This window comes from Cinclus cinclus, chromosome 17 (assembly GCF_963662255.1).
Source record: "Cinclus cinclus chromosome 17, bCinCin1.1, whole genome shotgun sequence".
In the NCBI taxonomy this organism is placed as follows: domain Eukaryota; kingdom Metazoa; phylum Chordata; class Aves; order Passeriformes; family Cinclidae; genus Cinclus; species Cinclus cinclus.
The window spans coordinates 5,862,998-5,880,285 of NC_085062.1; the positions used below are offsets into that span (position 1 = coordinate 5,862,998).

The 17,288-nt window shown below is 40.9% G+C and overlaps 1 protein-coding gene across 1 annotated transcript in view; it reads right to left on the bottom strand.

Annotated features, from left to right (window-relative positions):
- Positions 1-17,288, bottom strand: part of GALNT9 (polypeptide N-acetylgalactosaminyltransferase 9) — a 123,839-nt gene that overhangs the window by 95,002 nt on the left and 11,549 nt on the right. Inside the window, exon 2 of the mRNA XM_062504501.1 lies at positions 4,313-4,493. Coding sequence (XP_062360485.1) covers positions 4,313-4,493 — 181 coding nt within the window. The remainder of the gene's footprint in view (positions 1-4,312; positions 4,494-17,288) is intronic.

Consider the following 17,288-nt stretch of genomic DNA (forward strand, 5'->3'; position numbering starts at 1 on the left):
TGTATGACAGCAAGTGGTTTTGACAAGTGCCTGAGTGTGTGTGTGTCTGTGTGTGTGGATGTGTCCTGCATGTAAAGAAACTCCTGAAGTTATTTAAGTTGCAAAGTCAAGAGATAGAAAGATAGCAAATGCTGGATTTACAGGTGTTGCACCTGTTCAATTCAACCCCTTGCTATCCAGCCTGTGCATCAAAAAGAACAGGGGAATTGATTTTATCCTGAGAGACAAAGCTTAGGTTTGAAAGCATCTGGTTACCTGACACTTCCCAATTTTCCAGCATGCTACACTGTAAAACAAGCAGCTTTTGTAAGTCTGGCAGCCTTTACCCCTGCCTTTGAATGACGTTCCCTAAGGTTTTGGACTTCTACTTTCTTTAACTTTGATAAAGTCAAAATCTACTGTCACATGGGGCTTTAGCACCTCTGCCTTCATGCATGGCTGGGAAGGATTGAGTCTGATCCTTTGTTACTGGCAGCAGTGGAGCCTGTTATTCCCCCAAAAGGGCAGGAGGATGAATTCTGCCAGCCTGATGTGGCCACACAGGGAAACCTGCTCTGCTCTGCCCAGTGCCTGCAGGGGTTTAGGTGACTGACCCTGGGAAATGCAGAATCTCCACCAAAATTTCAGCTCTGATGCTCCAGGTCTGGCTTTAACTATTCACTCAGATATTTTCCCTTTGACATTATGGTAAGAAAGGCATAGACAGAGCCCAGCAGATTTTACAGCATTCCCAGGGGCAGGATTCAGGACTATTTACACTTACACATATTGGGAGGGGTAAGTGACACAAATACATGTTCTTATGCTTTCCTACACACAAGGTTCATTGGCATCAGTAGATTATTTTCACTTCATGCTCATGTTTTTTCAATCATGGTAACTCATTTTTATATGGGAGAACATATATGGAAATTATTCCAATAACACTTCACCATCAAATAACACTTTTTCCAGAGAACCACAAAACAAATTCCAGCTTAGCCATGTGCTTGTGAAACAAAAATAATCTGTTCCTTATGAGAAAAGCTTCTCTTTCTACCATTTCATGGAGGAAATAAGATGTGTTAGTGAGGGCTAGAAGTCCTGCTAATGCTTTACTGCTGGGAAGAGAAATAAGGACATTCAACTGTCTGAGCTCTCCACAACCTATTTTCTACAGTGGTATGGCCCTTGAAAAACTTAAAATATTGTATTATTCATACATCTCTGATAGATATTTAAAAATCTCTGTCATTGAGAAGAAAAAGCTGAGATATATTTATCATACCATGCTAGAATTGAACTGCAATTCTGTAATTATTTTGTGATTTGTAATCACAAGCAAGCAGTTTTACTGCCATTGCCTCTATTTGGCAAACAAACACAACATGCACAAAATTTGCTCTTGTCTCCTGTACCAATAGAAATTCTTTTCCTAAAGAAAAGGTTTCTGAACTAAAAGGAGTATCTGCAGTGGCAGCAGCAGGTAGGAAAGCAGAACAAAATGTGAGAAAGGCATCTCGAGGGCAGGAGTACCCACCTAGGCTTGAGGCTTTGCTGCAGTGGGAGGACAGGGAGGTGACTCCAATTCAGGAGCCTTCAGGGTCACCCTGACTGACTGTGCACCTCTGTAGTGCAACTTTTTTTTTTTTAATTTGCTGCATGGGGATGAAAATACCTCCTGAAAAGCAATTAAACTGCCAAATGTTTATGAACTATGCTTGTAGATGGAATAGAAGGCTTATTCTATCAGAATAAGAGAGTGGACAACAGTAAGAGGGGAGTTCAAATGAACTAAAACACAATATTTCTCATAAAGCTTGGAATATTACAAGTCCTGAGCTTGCACACTGAAATCATGTTTACTTTCATAAATTGTGCCTGGGCAATGTAGACTTGAGTATGAATTCTCCTAGTTCATATCTTTAATACTGGTTTGTGAGTATGTCTATATTGAATATTTTAAATGGAAACCAGAAGGGGGAGAAAGCAGAGTTTAATACTTTGGGAATGCAAATTCAGATGTTTTTATTCACAGGCTGGCTGTGGACTCTGTACATGGCCTTGGACATTGATTCTACCTTACTTCTCTCTTTTAAAAAATGAACAGTTCTGGGAATGACATGAATATAAGTGACAAGGAAACTGAGAAGTGAGCGATGGAGACATGAGACCACTGGGCACGTCAGTAGACAGAGAAATTGCACAGGAGTGGTATTGCAAAGTCTGTCTCAAGCTCCTGGAGGTTCAGTTCTCTCCAAAACTTAATTAGAGCAGAGTGTCTAAACCAAACAGTCAAGCTCAGTTTGGAACATGTCCTTCTACTGCTGGGGCTGCAGAGCTGGGTGCAGTTCCAGCTGGGGTCTCACAGAGTGGGGCAGAGGGGCAGAACCCCCACCCTTCCCTGCTGCCCATGGGGAGGGATGAGCCCAGGACACGTTTGGCATTCTGGACCCTGCACTGGGCCATGCTGAGCTCCATAACCAACACCCCCTCATCTTCCTCCTCAGGGCTGCTCCAAATCCATCTAAGTGGGAAAAAGTCTTCTTAGACTAAGACCTTCTACTTTCTCCACTTTCACACATTTTCCACAGCAAATTCAATCTGAAGGGTTGTCCTGTGACTCATAAGCATCTAGAGGCAAGTGCATCAATTGCAGCATCTAGATGTAACTAGAACCACCTCAGAAGTGTCAAAACACAGCAAGGATGGCAGTTCTCCCAGTAACACAGATATTTAATCATGTGGCATGGCCTGCTGAGATACCCACAATGAGAATGTCAAAAAGCTCATCTGAATGACTCATCAAAGCTTCCAAGTAAAGCTGTGGGAGAGCATAATCTGAAGTGAAACATCACTGTGTTGCAAATAGTCTCATGGTTCTGACAGCTGCTGAGCTGGATTTGAGCTCTGCAGCCTTTGCTTTTGCATTTCCTAGCAGAACACAACTCATTTATCCTCATCCCCCCTGACCACAGCAGTGAATAACAGCCAGGTCAAACCTCGCCAACCTTCCTTTGGGAAATTTCACTCTGATTTTAAAGTCTCTGGGCCAGATCTGATGCACAACTCCAATATTTGCATTGCTACAGACTCCTCTTCACCCAGCATAATTCCACGATGGATTTTTATAATAATCAAGAGAGGAGAGATGAGACCATTGAACAAGTCACTGTACTTGCATCAACTGTGGTACCAAGGCACTAGATCGTTTTCTCTTTGCCAATTCTGTTACCTGAGTTTTCTTTTCTGTAGCAAGAAAGCATTTGAAAACAAATGCTGAGTCAATACTTCTGAGATCAGTTTAATATGTAACACAGCTAATGAAATTTGTATTTAAGCTGAAGTTTTGTTTTTGGCATCTTGAACTGCCTAAAATCCTAATTCAATTGCAATCTACTCACAGAGCACAGCTGTTTAGCTTGGCTAAACTTTTCTCACCACTTAATAGGATACTTTTTTATTTAACTTTCAATTCTGCCTAGGAGCCCCAGTGGGTCTTTTAAAACAGAAGATTATTATTAGAAATTAATTAAGTATTCTTTTCAATTCTGTCTCCTGAGAGCAACGAGGCATTGTTGCTGATCTCCTCTGCATTAAGACATTACTGATTGTCATTCATGGGATGACAGTGCGGATGTCTCATCTGGAAAATATATAACTCCATAAATATGAAAGATTTGAAAGTTATTTAATACAAAATATAATGAATCAGTGCAAATAATAAACATGTAATTGTGATGTCAAGCATAGCACAGGCGTGTGAAGACTGTAAACACTGGAATAAAAATAGACACACATTCCACAGACAAAAAAAAAATCTTACTGCAATTACAGGACCCCGATGGATTGCACTTAGTCCATGTTTCAGCACACTGCAAACCCTGACTAAACAATTCTAATATCAAATGCAATTAAAGATAATTGATTTGATAAGCTGGGGTTATTTTTAAAGGACCAGTGACTATAAAGTGTTTGCTGCATTTCCTTCTCCCACTGCACGTGACTACAAGAAGCAAAGACTAAATCTGCCATCTCCGAAGGCTTTTTCCAAGTGAACCAAACTCAAAAAGCACTGATATCCCGATGCAAGTTTTCATCTGAGGCCTTGAATATGTATATTAATGTACTACTGACAGAATTAGCCATGCATTTAATATGGCACTTCAGGCTTGAGATGGCAGTGGGTCTGCTTCATTTTCACTCAGCTCAGGGGTATCTGTACAAGTAACTGGTGTCATATTCCAACCAGGAAGGGATGTGAGGAGAAGAATGGGTCAGCAGAACAACAGTAAATCCCTTACTCCAAATAATAATGCAGAATTCAACTTACTTTTTTGGTCTGTAGTCAGGGATGGACCTGTCCAGGGATATCCTGTCACTGAGTTGGGCATTGTAACCATATTCTTCATACTTAGTCTCTGATTCATGGCTATCATCTCTCAGCGTTGCAGCCATTCCCCCCTGGCCCAAGCCTCCTGGACCTTCAACTAATCCCATGGGCTTTGCCAAACCTAAATGAAACAGATTAAAAAAAAATAATAAAAATTATTAATATAAAGATTATGGATAGAACCGCTTCTGTGACCACAGAATGCTTTCAGATAAATGAGATCTGAACTCCCAGGAAGCTCAACTCTTAAACCCTCATGGCTCTGTGGAAATTATTCTCAGCTGTTCAAACCAAAGTCCAAATCAACACATCTTGTAGTATCTGTGCGTAACGAGCAAACTATAAAGAATCAATTAGCAGCTTCTACGATTACTTCTTTTCCAAAATGCCTAATTATTGTTAGGATAATTAAGAAAAAATTTTCCCCATTAGACCCGGAGGGTTTCCCCATGTAGCCCATTAAAGCTTCACTCATTTTAAGGGAGAGATGTTGAATTTCTACCACATGTGGGTGTGCCAGTTTAACTCCACATCAGTGTCACTTCTGGTACCTGCTCTGTGACTCCAAGACCACTGCAGCTCTGGTCGAGGTTTGGTTCCCATGCTGGGGACACAGTTCTGATCACCAGCTTCTGCTGGGCAGGAAATACAGAATAAATCTGATTTCACTGCCTGAGCCAACAGATGGGTCATTTGGACTCAAATACACACTCTGCCCAGCCTGATGCCACAAAGATGTGCTAAAACTATGTTAATGGAGCTGACACTCCACCTGGGAAGCACTCCAGATTTCCTCTGTATTTCACATCTGACAAATGAAATATGTGAGATACTCAGCTCTGTACAGCTCACAGCAGCAGCACTGCTTAGTGCTGAGAAATTAGCCAGTCAACACTGCATTTACAGGTTTCATTCACTGGTCAACTCAAAAATAAAAGTCAAACAAAACTAAACCAACATAAAAAAATGTCCATATGATCACACCACCAAGAACCTCTTCCATGGCAACAGGCATTTAATTTGGTGCAGAATCCTCATAAATAAGCACCTCAAATATCCTGTGTTTAATGTCAAAGCTTTCCTTTCCAAGAGGCTCACTATCAACAAGTCATTATAAGTGACAAAGGTATTTATGATAATCCTGGGAACACCATACAGAATGTGTGACTCTCCCCCAAATCATTTACCATACCAAGTAAAGCAATTAGAGTTTGACCCGCTCAACATTTTTCAAATCAAGACTTCTTCAAGAGGAAAATGTCATTATTTCAACTAAACGATTAAAAAAGAAAGAAACCAAGATAGTTTCTTTCTTTCTTTTTAAAAAAGAAAAGCAGCACAGAAAATGTCAGCGTTTGGTAGCAACAAACACACATGGCAGTACCAACGTGGGACTGGCTTCTCCAAGTCACATTTAGGAGGGCAGTTCAGACCCTTGGGAAGGAATTCTCTTGCACCTCACTGCTAACAATGTCCTTACTTGTTACAGCTCCATGACCATCTCTGTTTAGTGACAGGACAGCCCAGAGAGACAGGGGCTCATTACTGGTCAGAAGGAGTGAAATTTTGCATTTTCTCCTGCAGCGCTTAGGACAAAATCCTGTGCTAAGGTAAAGTGCAGCAGTACAAACAGTCACAAATTAACAAAAAAGGGCTGAGTACCTGCAGTACTGAGGAATTCTGCTACTGAATTTCAGACACTGTGGACAAAAATACATAAATACTGCAATCAGTGGCCCTGAGTCAGGACAGACCTTGCTTGTGTTTGTGTCTTTGATGCCTTCATGCTCCTCATCACCATGCACTGAAACATGACTAAAACTCAAGACTAATCTGTATTTCAAACCAGAGAAATTCTTCTAGCTTATTAAATGAAGTGCTTCAACCCATGTGCAATATTTCTGAAAATATTTTAGGGAGCTTAATTTTGAAGGAAATTGTGACATTTGCTCTTTTTGTTCCAGTTTAGGATGAGAGGCTACTTGGCACTTTGACTTTCCTTTGGAGAAATTAAAACAGGGAGCCCTCCATGCCTGGCCTGACAATGATTCCTTGCTTGAGTAATTACAGAAATTACATGTCTGGGATTCTGCATCTCTCCCCACCCAAAAGGAAAAACACAGCAGCCTAATCTTCCTGTATGATACAGTCCTAGATTTAAGAGAAACCCCAGCAGTGATGCTACAAGCTCTGCTTGACATGCCCAATATATGGAATCTTAAAGGAGGCTCAGTATCTGAGAAAAGTCAGCAATTCCCACCAAAAAAAAACAAAAACCATTCAGGTTAGACACTTTAAAAGTCAAAACCCCAGAAAAGTTGGCAAAGCCTACATACCTGAAAGACCATAATGTGGAAATTCATTTGATGATCATTTGGGATCATCTGGGCTAGGTTCTGATGTAACATCAAAGCAAATTGAAGATGACTTTATTAAAATTAACTGGTCTGCTTTATTGAAAGGGTCTCCAAGATTTGGCATGCTTATTTGACTTGAAGCAACAATTTAATTCCAGTAGCTGAAAACTTTATTCTTCACACCATATGCTCTTGCAGTTTATGGAACAAAACACTTGAGTCTTTATGGCACAAGTAATGTGAGAATGAAACTTCCAGCCCACAGGAAGCATCAAGCACTTGGCTATTTTACTTCTGAGAGAATCAGTTAGACAGCCTGCCAAGCCATGCATGATAACAATTATTTCATATACCTTTTTCTAAATCTGATATTCTAGATCTTTGTGCTGCTAATCTGATCTTGTTCTGGGAAGGAGTCATGATTTGTCCAACTTCCTCTCAGAGCATATTGCTGTGAGCTTTTTTTCTCCATTCTCTACCCAAACTGTAGCTTAGTCTGACTGACAGTTATCCCAGTAATGTGGCAACATCGACCAATATATATATCAGCAATTAAATAAATGATATCACACTGCTTCTTTCTTCAAGAAGAGCACTAAAGTGTCTCTAGAAGTTCTTAGTAACAAGGAATATACTGTATTTTATATATGTGCATGTGTGTTAGATGCAGCAATTACAGGCAATGTTCCTTAATGCATGGTTGGTTAGCCAGACCATGTCTCATGTATTTGCATTGCATTTTCTATCTCAAATTTTATTTGCTGTTGCTTCAGCAACTATGTCCTCAACAGAGAGCTCTCTCCCATCACTCTCTAAGTCAAGACGATGACTTGCTAACCACCAAGTGCACAGTTACTGCACTGGTCAGCCTTAAAAAAAAATAAAAAGAAAGAAAAAAAAAAGAAAAGGGGTTTCATTTCAGCAGCATTTTCACAAAAATAGGTTGGTATTAAGAGATGGGATCAGGGGACAGGAGATGGGATGAGCATCCACCAGTCTGGCTGAAGCAGAGGCTGCTGGTGAACATCTTCCAGCACATTCTCCAGGCCCTTATCTGAGAGCACTTTTCTGTTTCCTTCTTGTTTTGAAGCTTATTGCAGACTTCCAGCTCCTTCACTTATCTTTGGGTTACTCACCTGCAGTCCTAACCCACACCCATTTTTTCATGGAATCAGAAGCCAATGAGAGCAAGGATTGAGATCGTGGGGACAGCTCTGAAATGGGGATGTGCAGAAAGGGGATGTCCAGTGAGCAGCTATTTTTAAAGCTGTCTTTTCTTTAAATTTTCTAGTCTAAAAATATCTGCAGCTGATAAATTTGGAATGGTCATAGACTGTTCCATGCTGCAGATGACAATGAGGTCACAAATAATTAGTGTCTGCCATTAATTTCAAATTTATTTCTCTCACTGCAGAGATTTCTGTGTGGGACAGAAATTGTTGGGAGAATGGAGAGCAGAACAAACTAGCCTTAGTTCCTTAACCAGATTAATTACTCCACAGGATGCATCATTTTCTAGGAAGAAAAGAGATCTTCTATTTTTCATCATAAACACTGTCATAATGGGAGAATTCCTAAGGAGATTTATATGAGAAACTATGGCAAAAAGCTAGATCAGATTATGGCTGTGATTATTTTACTATCATTTTTTTCTTATTTGCAACACAATTACAGGCAGCTGTAAATCAGGTTCAGCCAAGGTTCTCAGAAAAAAATTAAACTTTTGACAAATCAAAATAAAAACAAGTGATTGAAAATAATAACAGGTTGTCAGAACGCTGACAGAACTGCTGCAAAATCTCTGAAATGCCCTTGCTGGCCTATCTCAGCCCCAGCTTGAGAAGGGCTCCAAAGCCAGAATTCTGAGCTTTATCTGCACTTAGATCATTTGCACATTTGAATAACTGCAGAAAAGTATTTCAGTTTCTAGCACTTTAAAAGGAGGGGATAAAACATTTCCTTTTAAAAAACCTGGCATAGGTAAAAAAACCTGACATAGTCACCTAGCAATTCTACCTGTGACTCCTGAAACACTTGTCTCTTTTAAACAGGAAATATAAAACTCATCAGCAAAACAGTTGTCTCCTTTTCCAGTTATTATTTCTCAGCTCAGAATATCACTGCATACCATATAAGTCAATAGCAATCTTTGGATCCTAGCTTCACAAAAAAGAAGAATCAGGGACAAGAGTAACTCCACATAGATTGAAAAAGCTGGCTTTTAGCATTTCCAGTTACAGCTTTGCAAAGAAAAGAAAAAGGTTCAGGGATTCTGGAATAAGTTCAATAACAGATTAGAAAAGACTCAGCCTACAATGTCTTTTTTAGCTATTTTTACATAAACCCACCTGTTTAGAGGCAGGAATTAGAGCAGTTGCAACTATTGAATCAGCCCTAATGCTTCCACCTTGAATTACAGTATTGTGCTAATTTTGTAAGCTTGTTCTGTTGCAGCTAGAAACTTCAGCTGAAGGTTACAGCCTCGATGAATGGCATATCTGGAGGCATGGAGTGAAGCACTGATCTTCCTCCTTCAGGAGCTGCATGTCAGAGTGAAGCAGATGCCCAAGAAAAGCAGCTGGCTGGAGGAGGAGAAGTGCAGTATAAGTGAGCCATTCAACACTAAACTACAGGTCCCAGCTCACCAGCTGTTTATAACTTCATTTTAGTGATTTCTAAAAATAACTATTATCTGATAATTTCTAAAAGAGCACACTCACACTGGAGAGAGGCTCGCTGGTCTAAACAGCCCCTTGCCTCTCACACACGTCTAGCACAGCCCCATAGACATAAATTCAGTGAATGCACTGGCACCAATATTAAACCTGAATAAGTAAAAGCATTTTTCTGTTGCAAGCACCAGGATCAACAATATGCGGAAAAAAAAAATAATTTTATTTGGAACTATTTCACTACTTGACAGTGTTTCAGCCAACTTTGCAAACAGTAGCATGCAGCATAGGGAGTTGCTGGTGTCTAGCTCGTGATTCAATCTAAATGTTAAACAGAGTCTGACCCTTAATTTCTGCATATCCCAACTTTCCATATCCCAAATCAGTTTCTCCCACCATGACCCTGAAGCAAGCATTAATAGTATGTAAGATTTGCTGCCCAGAGAACTGATCTGACTTTTGCCCATATCAAAAGGTGCTCACTTTCTGAGCTAGAAGGAATACTGAATGTGGAGGAGATTTATTTTACATACAGCAACATTCAGCAAATCACATCCCACTGGGATACAAGCTCCAGCTTTTGGAAATTGGAGAGCAACAAACAAAACCCATCTAATTTAAGTGACTCCAGCACTTCCATTTATCTGAAACCCAAACCACAGTCCTATTTTTTTATAGTTGCAGTCAAGTTTGCTGCATCCTTGCTTGAAAAGTTTATGTCCCTGGTGCCTGGTATCAGCCCCAAGTATCTCTGCAGATACATCAGGGAGAAGATAAACAGCATCCTGCAGCTGATGGCTTGAAAAGGAAAAAAAGTACAGTGACTTATAAAGCTGAAGCACTTAATATGCAACATTTGGCTCTAGAAAGAGGATGTTGTAGCTTAACCTCATCTCCAGACCCCAGTGGAAAGCCTGAGACAGTATTTGTGTCTTGATGCCCAGATGAGAGGCAATCCTATAAGACGTCCATCTGTGAGAAGGGTGCTGAATGATGGTGAAGGGATGAAGGGATTTGGCAGCTCTGCTTCTAAGGGGGCTGCTCCTTTCCCACCCACAGCAGCCAGTGAAGCAGAGGGTGCAGAACCAGGGACTCTGGAAATTTCGTAGATTATCTGGAAAGAGGACTAATACCCAACCCCTTGTCTGCTTTACCATATGTTTCTTCTTCTAAACAGGGACTTTTCCAGGTTGCAGAGAGCACTCTGAGACACAACATGTGCATATCTGTCAAGTGCTCAAAATACATTCTATGGAAAATTCCATGAAGATGCCCAGGGCTGTTCTCAGCATCTGGGCTGTAAGCTGACCCTTATTCTACCCTACACACTCTGCTCCCACCATATTGATGCTTTAGTCCTTAAATCCTACATGGTAAGTCTTACCAGTCCAGGATTTGGCCAGAAGAGTTTTTTCCTTAGAGTTTCCATAGCATGTAGTCCAGACTCAGGGTTCCACTGCAGCAGATGCCACATGACTCCAAAAAGACAGGGCCCACCCCAAAGAACTCGCCATCAATAAAGACAAGAACCAGATTCAAGGAAGATAATGAGGAAAGAAGACATGAAGACAATGTAACGAGGTCAAGGTGCTTCTGAAATGATCCTTTTTGTAGAAAAGCTTGGGATAAAAGCTCACTAGTCATTCAGGTAATTTTGAGATGATGAAAGGTGGCAGGTCTATGTCTGTAGGGGGAAGGAGTCCACATCTGGTAAAGCTGCCCCATGCCAAATGCAAGACTTAATACTTTGAGGAAGAAGAGAGGAATATCAGAGGAAATAAAAAGACTGAGGGCCAGGTGTAGAAGACAGACACAGTAGGACAAACTGTGTTAGTCATCTTGGCACAATGTGGAGAGAGATCTGGTTCATCAGTGTTGACAAAAGGCCTGCTGGGGACAAAAAGGAACAGGATGTCCTTGCAGAGCCATGTTCTCTCTGAATCTGCTATTCAATGGTGCAGCACACACAACTCTGCCCTCTTGCAGGCCTAATCTTTTGTTCCTTGGCTTCACAGAAACTGCAGCACTGCGTAGGCTACTGCTCTCTAGACACAAAATTCATTAGTGCTTTTTAATTGGAAGAAATACTGTGTTTTTATGTACAGATATCTAATATCAAAAGTAATTGCTTTTATAGAACACTCATTTGGAGCTGGTTACCCTTGAGATGAGAAAATGTATTCTAATTACAACAGATAATTCAGGAGGAGATAAACAGATTGGCGACTGGAAGGACCAAGAAATAGCAGCTGTACAGTCCATTGAGATGAAGATAAAGGCTTATTTGTGAGGTAGGATACTGATCCCAAATTTACAGATAATAAGAGAGGTGCCAGAGTTTTGCCAGAAACTCGATATGAACAAAACCAGATTTCCTCCTTAAGCAGGAAGAGGTATAGAAGGATATGTTTTGAGAGATGAAACAAAAAGCCCCTACCCCAGATGCATAATTCTAAATTATATGTATGCGACTCTTTTTGGGTTTTTTTTTAATTTTCATTTCAGTGATCAGAAAGATCAGTCCCAAAAAAGATCACTTTGTTATCTTTAAATAAATAGCAGATGCCACGATTCTTCTAGAATAGAAGTTTTTAAATCCCAGATGACTTGTGGTTTTTGTTGGTGAAATATAAAATGTATTTTTCTCTTCAGGGCTTTGGAGGAAAGCCAGAAAACACTTATGGTGATGGCATAAATCTGGAGTTAAGGGGGAGGAGCTGAAATGTTGGTGTATCTGCCTGGCAGCCCACTGATATTAAAAGGAGACAAAATCTGAGTGGCATCAGTTTGGCACCTGTCCTCTGGCAGTGGCCAATACCTGAGGCTTCAGAGGAAATGAAACACAAATGATAAAGCACTTGGCCAATTAAACTCTGCACAGTCCCTGCAAGCAGAGTTCCCTTCTGAACCCCATAGGCAGGTAACTAAAGCCCTGAAGCATAGTATTGGATTACCCTCATTATCTTAACCAGACAGGTAGAAGCAGGGCATAAAACTACCCAGTGTCCTTTAAAAGCCCAGCCACTAATATTAGATTCAATGGGCTCCTGCAGCAATGAATTCTCTGGTACTGTCACGGTCAGAGTGTCACTGACTCACATGAAATGGATCATCTGTATTAATATATTAGATTTTCTTTAATTTTTCCAGGGAAACAGAGGTGAAAACTCCTGGGTGAAGTGATCATTAAAACAATAACAGAGCCATTCTAGACGAAGGGAGAGCAACTTCTCCTTGAAAAGCTCCATGGCGCAAGCACTAAAACTTCAGGGCTGTTTAATTAGATTCAGGAACAAGTTGGTTCAGCCAAGTTAAAGGGTTTTAATTTCATAAATGAGGAAAATATCTTTTGCAAAGCAAGGAGTTTGCTTGTGTTAATCAAAGGTGGGGAAGGGAAGCAGTGGACCACTGCAGGAAGGGAGTTTTGGCCCAAGGTCTGACAGGATGGAGCCACAGCTGGAAAGCTGCTGTTCAATGCAATGACATTTCCTTGACCCTACAGAGCTGGCTGCACACCTCTAATCATTAAAAATACCCCTTTGACTTGTGATGCAATTCTGGATGAGAAGTCCCTGGCTGCTCTATTCTCAGAGCAGCTCCACTACAACAGTCAATCCCACAGGTATAGGTTCCAAAAGGGGAGAAAAAAAATCCTTAAACACAAAGAACCAAAAAAATCTATCTCATTTCAGGTCCTATGCAGGTTCATTCTGTTTTAGACTCCATTGTGCTGATAATAAAGTCCAAACTCTTCAAAGGCTCTACCACATCTGACATTGCCCAACCTGCATAATTACTGCCTTTCAAGCCAGGATTCACCCTTGGGTCTCTGTCTCAGTGGGATTTTGTCCAAGGTTAAGGAAGATTCTTCTCTCCTGCTCAAGGGTGTTTGTAGAGCCCCAACAAGGGCCAGACAAGCCCATCTGCTGCAGCATCATTTTGCAATCATGCTCCACATTATTTGCAGACACTCATATTCCTCCCTGCTCATTTACCTAAACAGCCTGCTATTAAATTAAACTAACATAATCACAGAGATAGCTTTCCCAACAACAAAGTCATATAGAACACTTTGCCATTTGTACGGCTCAAAAGCTCCTGGTTGTTCAGCTCATTTTGTACAGCAGAGGATGGCAGCATTAAACCCAGATGTGGGAGCTGCTGGAACTCAGAGTCACATCGTGCTTGAAAGTGGATCTCGATTTTCCACTTTTGTGAAATTAGTCACTGAGTTCACCCCTGGCAGTGCAACCACAATAAAGAGCCAGTGCTAACAACTACAGACCTGCTGGCTACATCCACTGCTCTCCCTTCCGTGCTCTTCCTATTGGCCACCAGAGAATGAAATGATCTGAGAAAGTCCCTGGGTTTGTCAGAGCAGGGCTGGTTCTCTATCTGCTGCCTCTCCATCTTAGCATCAGACATTTCTCCTTGGGAATAGATGGGAGAAGACATCAGCTGCTACTGAGGATGTGAGGTTTCAAATACTTCTACCCAATCTCTTGAAAAACAGTTAATTTGGATACTGGTTTTCACAGGAGCCAGAGAGAGCCTTGATTCCTCTCCGTTCCTTTCAGTGTGGTATTGCCTTAAAAGCTCTGTAAGGGTGACATACTTTTTTTTTTCTTTTTTTTTTTTTTGCATCATTGCACATTGGTTTCAAAACATACTCATTTTCCTGACAGACTGTCTACTTTAGATCTGTAGATCTGTGTATTTTTCTTAACCTGTCTTCACATTCTTCTTTCTCAGCCACATCTTTGACACCTCTCAGGGAGCTTGGCTTGGGAATTTGGTTGAGACAGAACTCTCATCTCTGCTTTTCCTACTCTTTCCTGCCTTCACTTTATTTTAATTTCTCATCTCAACATACACCACAGCTGTGCCTTGCTTGTCAATGCCAGGCTGCAGTGCCTCCTTCCATCAGCCTGTTAATGTGTGTATGATTTAATTTTCTGTCAGCAGGACAAGTCAGCTCAAAACCAAATATGGAACACATTTCAAACAGCAAAAATACAGTCCTGAATTCAGCACCTAAACCAAAATGTTTACAAATTAACAAATTATGGCAGATTTGAAGATAAAATAGATGAAGTAAGTTATTGTGCAGAGTCCTCCTAATTGATGAGATGAAATGACAGCCACATTAATAACAGATTTATCTACTAGAAGATGTGCCCAACTAAAATTCTGAGTCTCTCCTGCTCACAAAGGATGAATAGGAGTCCACAGTGCTGAGAATCTTACTTTAAGTGCCTTGCTATTTTTAAAGGAAATGTTGAGTCTGGATTTGGTTTTGGCTCTAGAAATAAAGCTTTAGCTGTTTATATTCATAACAGAAAGCCTATTTAGAAATGAAAGGCACAAAGTTGCATGGATTGCTTATAACATACAATTAATCAGGGATTTATCACGGACAAATAAAAAGAATTAGGTACCACATTCTCTGAGGGAAGCTAATCAAAGGATGAGATAGCTTTGCAAAAGAAAGGAGAAATGAAGATAAATAGCAATTGCCAATAAATTTGAGAAAATAAAGATGTAATGTTAGGGAAAAAATATTGGCACAATGTTTTATTTAAAAGCGGTAATAAAAACATTGCTTACTTTGATTTCTGCCCTTTCTGTTTTATTGCTGATATAAAGATAAATTGACTCAGACTTCCAAGAGTGGGAAAGCTACAATGTACTATTACAGGCACTTTAAAAACCAGCCCTGCTATAATAACTGATTCATTATTAACAAGATTGGCTTCATTGCATGTGGGTATTTGTACGAATTGACTGTGACCTAGGGCTGATTTAGGCCCTGACAAACCCACAGCAGGACCCCTGGGCTTGCCTTGGAAAAGACAGGATGCATTTGGTAACAACGTGCTGCTTTGATCCACCTACAGAGCACGTTTCAATTACTACATATATATAGAATTCAGATCATATATAAAGACAATGGCCAAGTTTTTGAAGCTGTGGATCAGCCTTCTTCAATTTACCTTCCTAATGCCACTGGCTGCAACAGTGACTATCTGTTTTTCACCAAGGCAACGTAAAAAGAAACTCAAGTTTTCAGAGACTCCATTTTTCTTCAAGCCTTCCTTTCCTTTATGTCAAAATTCCATGAAAGAATGAATGTCCCTGTCCCCTGATGTCTCTGGCTTGTACTTAGGACTACATTATGAGGTGTTAAATTACGCAGTAAAGAGAGAAATGAGGACAGTGATAGAAGGTGCCTTTAGACAGGAGAAGATCATCCTTCAATGGAGAGACTGGTATAAATCAAAATTTGAATTTCAGGAACCTGAGTTCTGAGTTTACATCTTGGGCTCATCACTCCTCAACAACACAAAGCAGGGCTCTCTGGTCACACTCAAAGTTCAGGTCACACTCAGATTTCTCCAAGGAGCAAGAGCTTGCCAGGACCAAGAGGTGCCAGAGAAAGGCAGGGCTGAGCCCCTGGGCTGTGATGGGGATGTGATGGGGATGTGATGAGATGAGATGAGATGAGATGAGATGAGATGAGATGAGATGAGATGAGCAGCAGGACGTGCGTCACGCTGCCGAGCACAGAGCACCGGGATCTCTGCTCTGCCCTGCTCATAACTTAATTATTCACTCACTACTGAAAGGCACTGAGACAGGCTAGTGGGACCCGAGTCTGCCGTTTCAGCAGGATGAAAATAAAGCAGGCTGTCCTGCAGTACTGGTGTAGTGGCAGGGAATTGTCATGCTGCTGTAGTTATTAACTGAAATAAGCAGGAAAGAGGGGGGAAAAAATGCTTGTGCTAACTTTGCCAATTAACAGAGCAAGCAAAGCAGTCGAGTGTGGACATCTGAGTCTGGTTCCTTTAAAAGAACAGAACTTAATTGTCATGACCGTGTTTAAATAAGTAAAAATCCCATTTGCCACCAACATGATTTTTAGCCTGGCTTGCTAAGAAAAAACATTTTGAGGGATCATGCTGTCCCCATTTGTCTATCAGTCTGCTTCCCTCTCCAGACTCTCCCTTCACTCTACTTGTTAGATTTCGAGGACTGCTTCTAACTTCAGCCAAAACTTGGCAGACAGAGAGAGGTCTCAAAAAACTGCATTTCTGTGAGTGTCACAGAAGCCAATATCTGGGAAGAAAGTGCCATTAAAATGTTCCTACTGAGAGAAGAGGTTTGGACAAGGATCAAACACAAGAGACCTGTTGGAGCTGTTAGAGACCACCCAAGAATTCACTTGTGGAATGCCAGCCCACAAGAAAGTCAGTTTGCTTGGTTTAGCTGCTCAAGGAACTAAAAATTTATTTTTAGGATTAAATGTGTTAATTAGGTCTGTTGGATGCCTGGCAGTTAAATACACCACTGATTAACAATATCAAAGTTAACCTGAGGACACAGATAAGGAGAGGGGATCAGAGGAGCACAGAGATGAGCTCTCACCACAGATAAGAGCACAGGACACCCCATCCTGAGTCTGGGACTTGTAGCAGCAGCTTAAAATATTTCCTTGCACCCTTCTGTCTCCAGTTCCAGTTTCTCTGAGCTCACACATTCTGCTTCTTGTCAGGGATTAGTGGCAATGATGAGAACCAGGGTAAGTGATAAAATGAGTGGTTTTGGTCACAGATTAGGAGATTCCTGATGAAATAATGAGGTATGTGTGTGATCCCATTTAAAACTACTTTTCCATATTACAGAAAATTCACATGGAAATGCCTGACTCGCTAGATTAGCACTTCTTCCCTTGGAAAGGGAGAACACAGGCTTAGAGGTGAAACAGCGGGGCACAGCACTCCATGCAATTCTGCCTGTTTCCCCTGGAATTAATAAAAAAGTAATCCTTCTGATTGCTTATAGAAGGAGTGCTTTTCCCTCCCCACCTTTGAAAGGAATGTAAAGCAA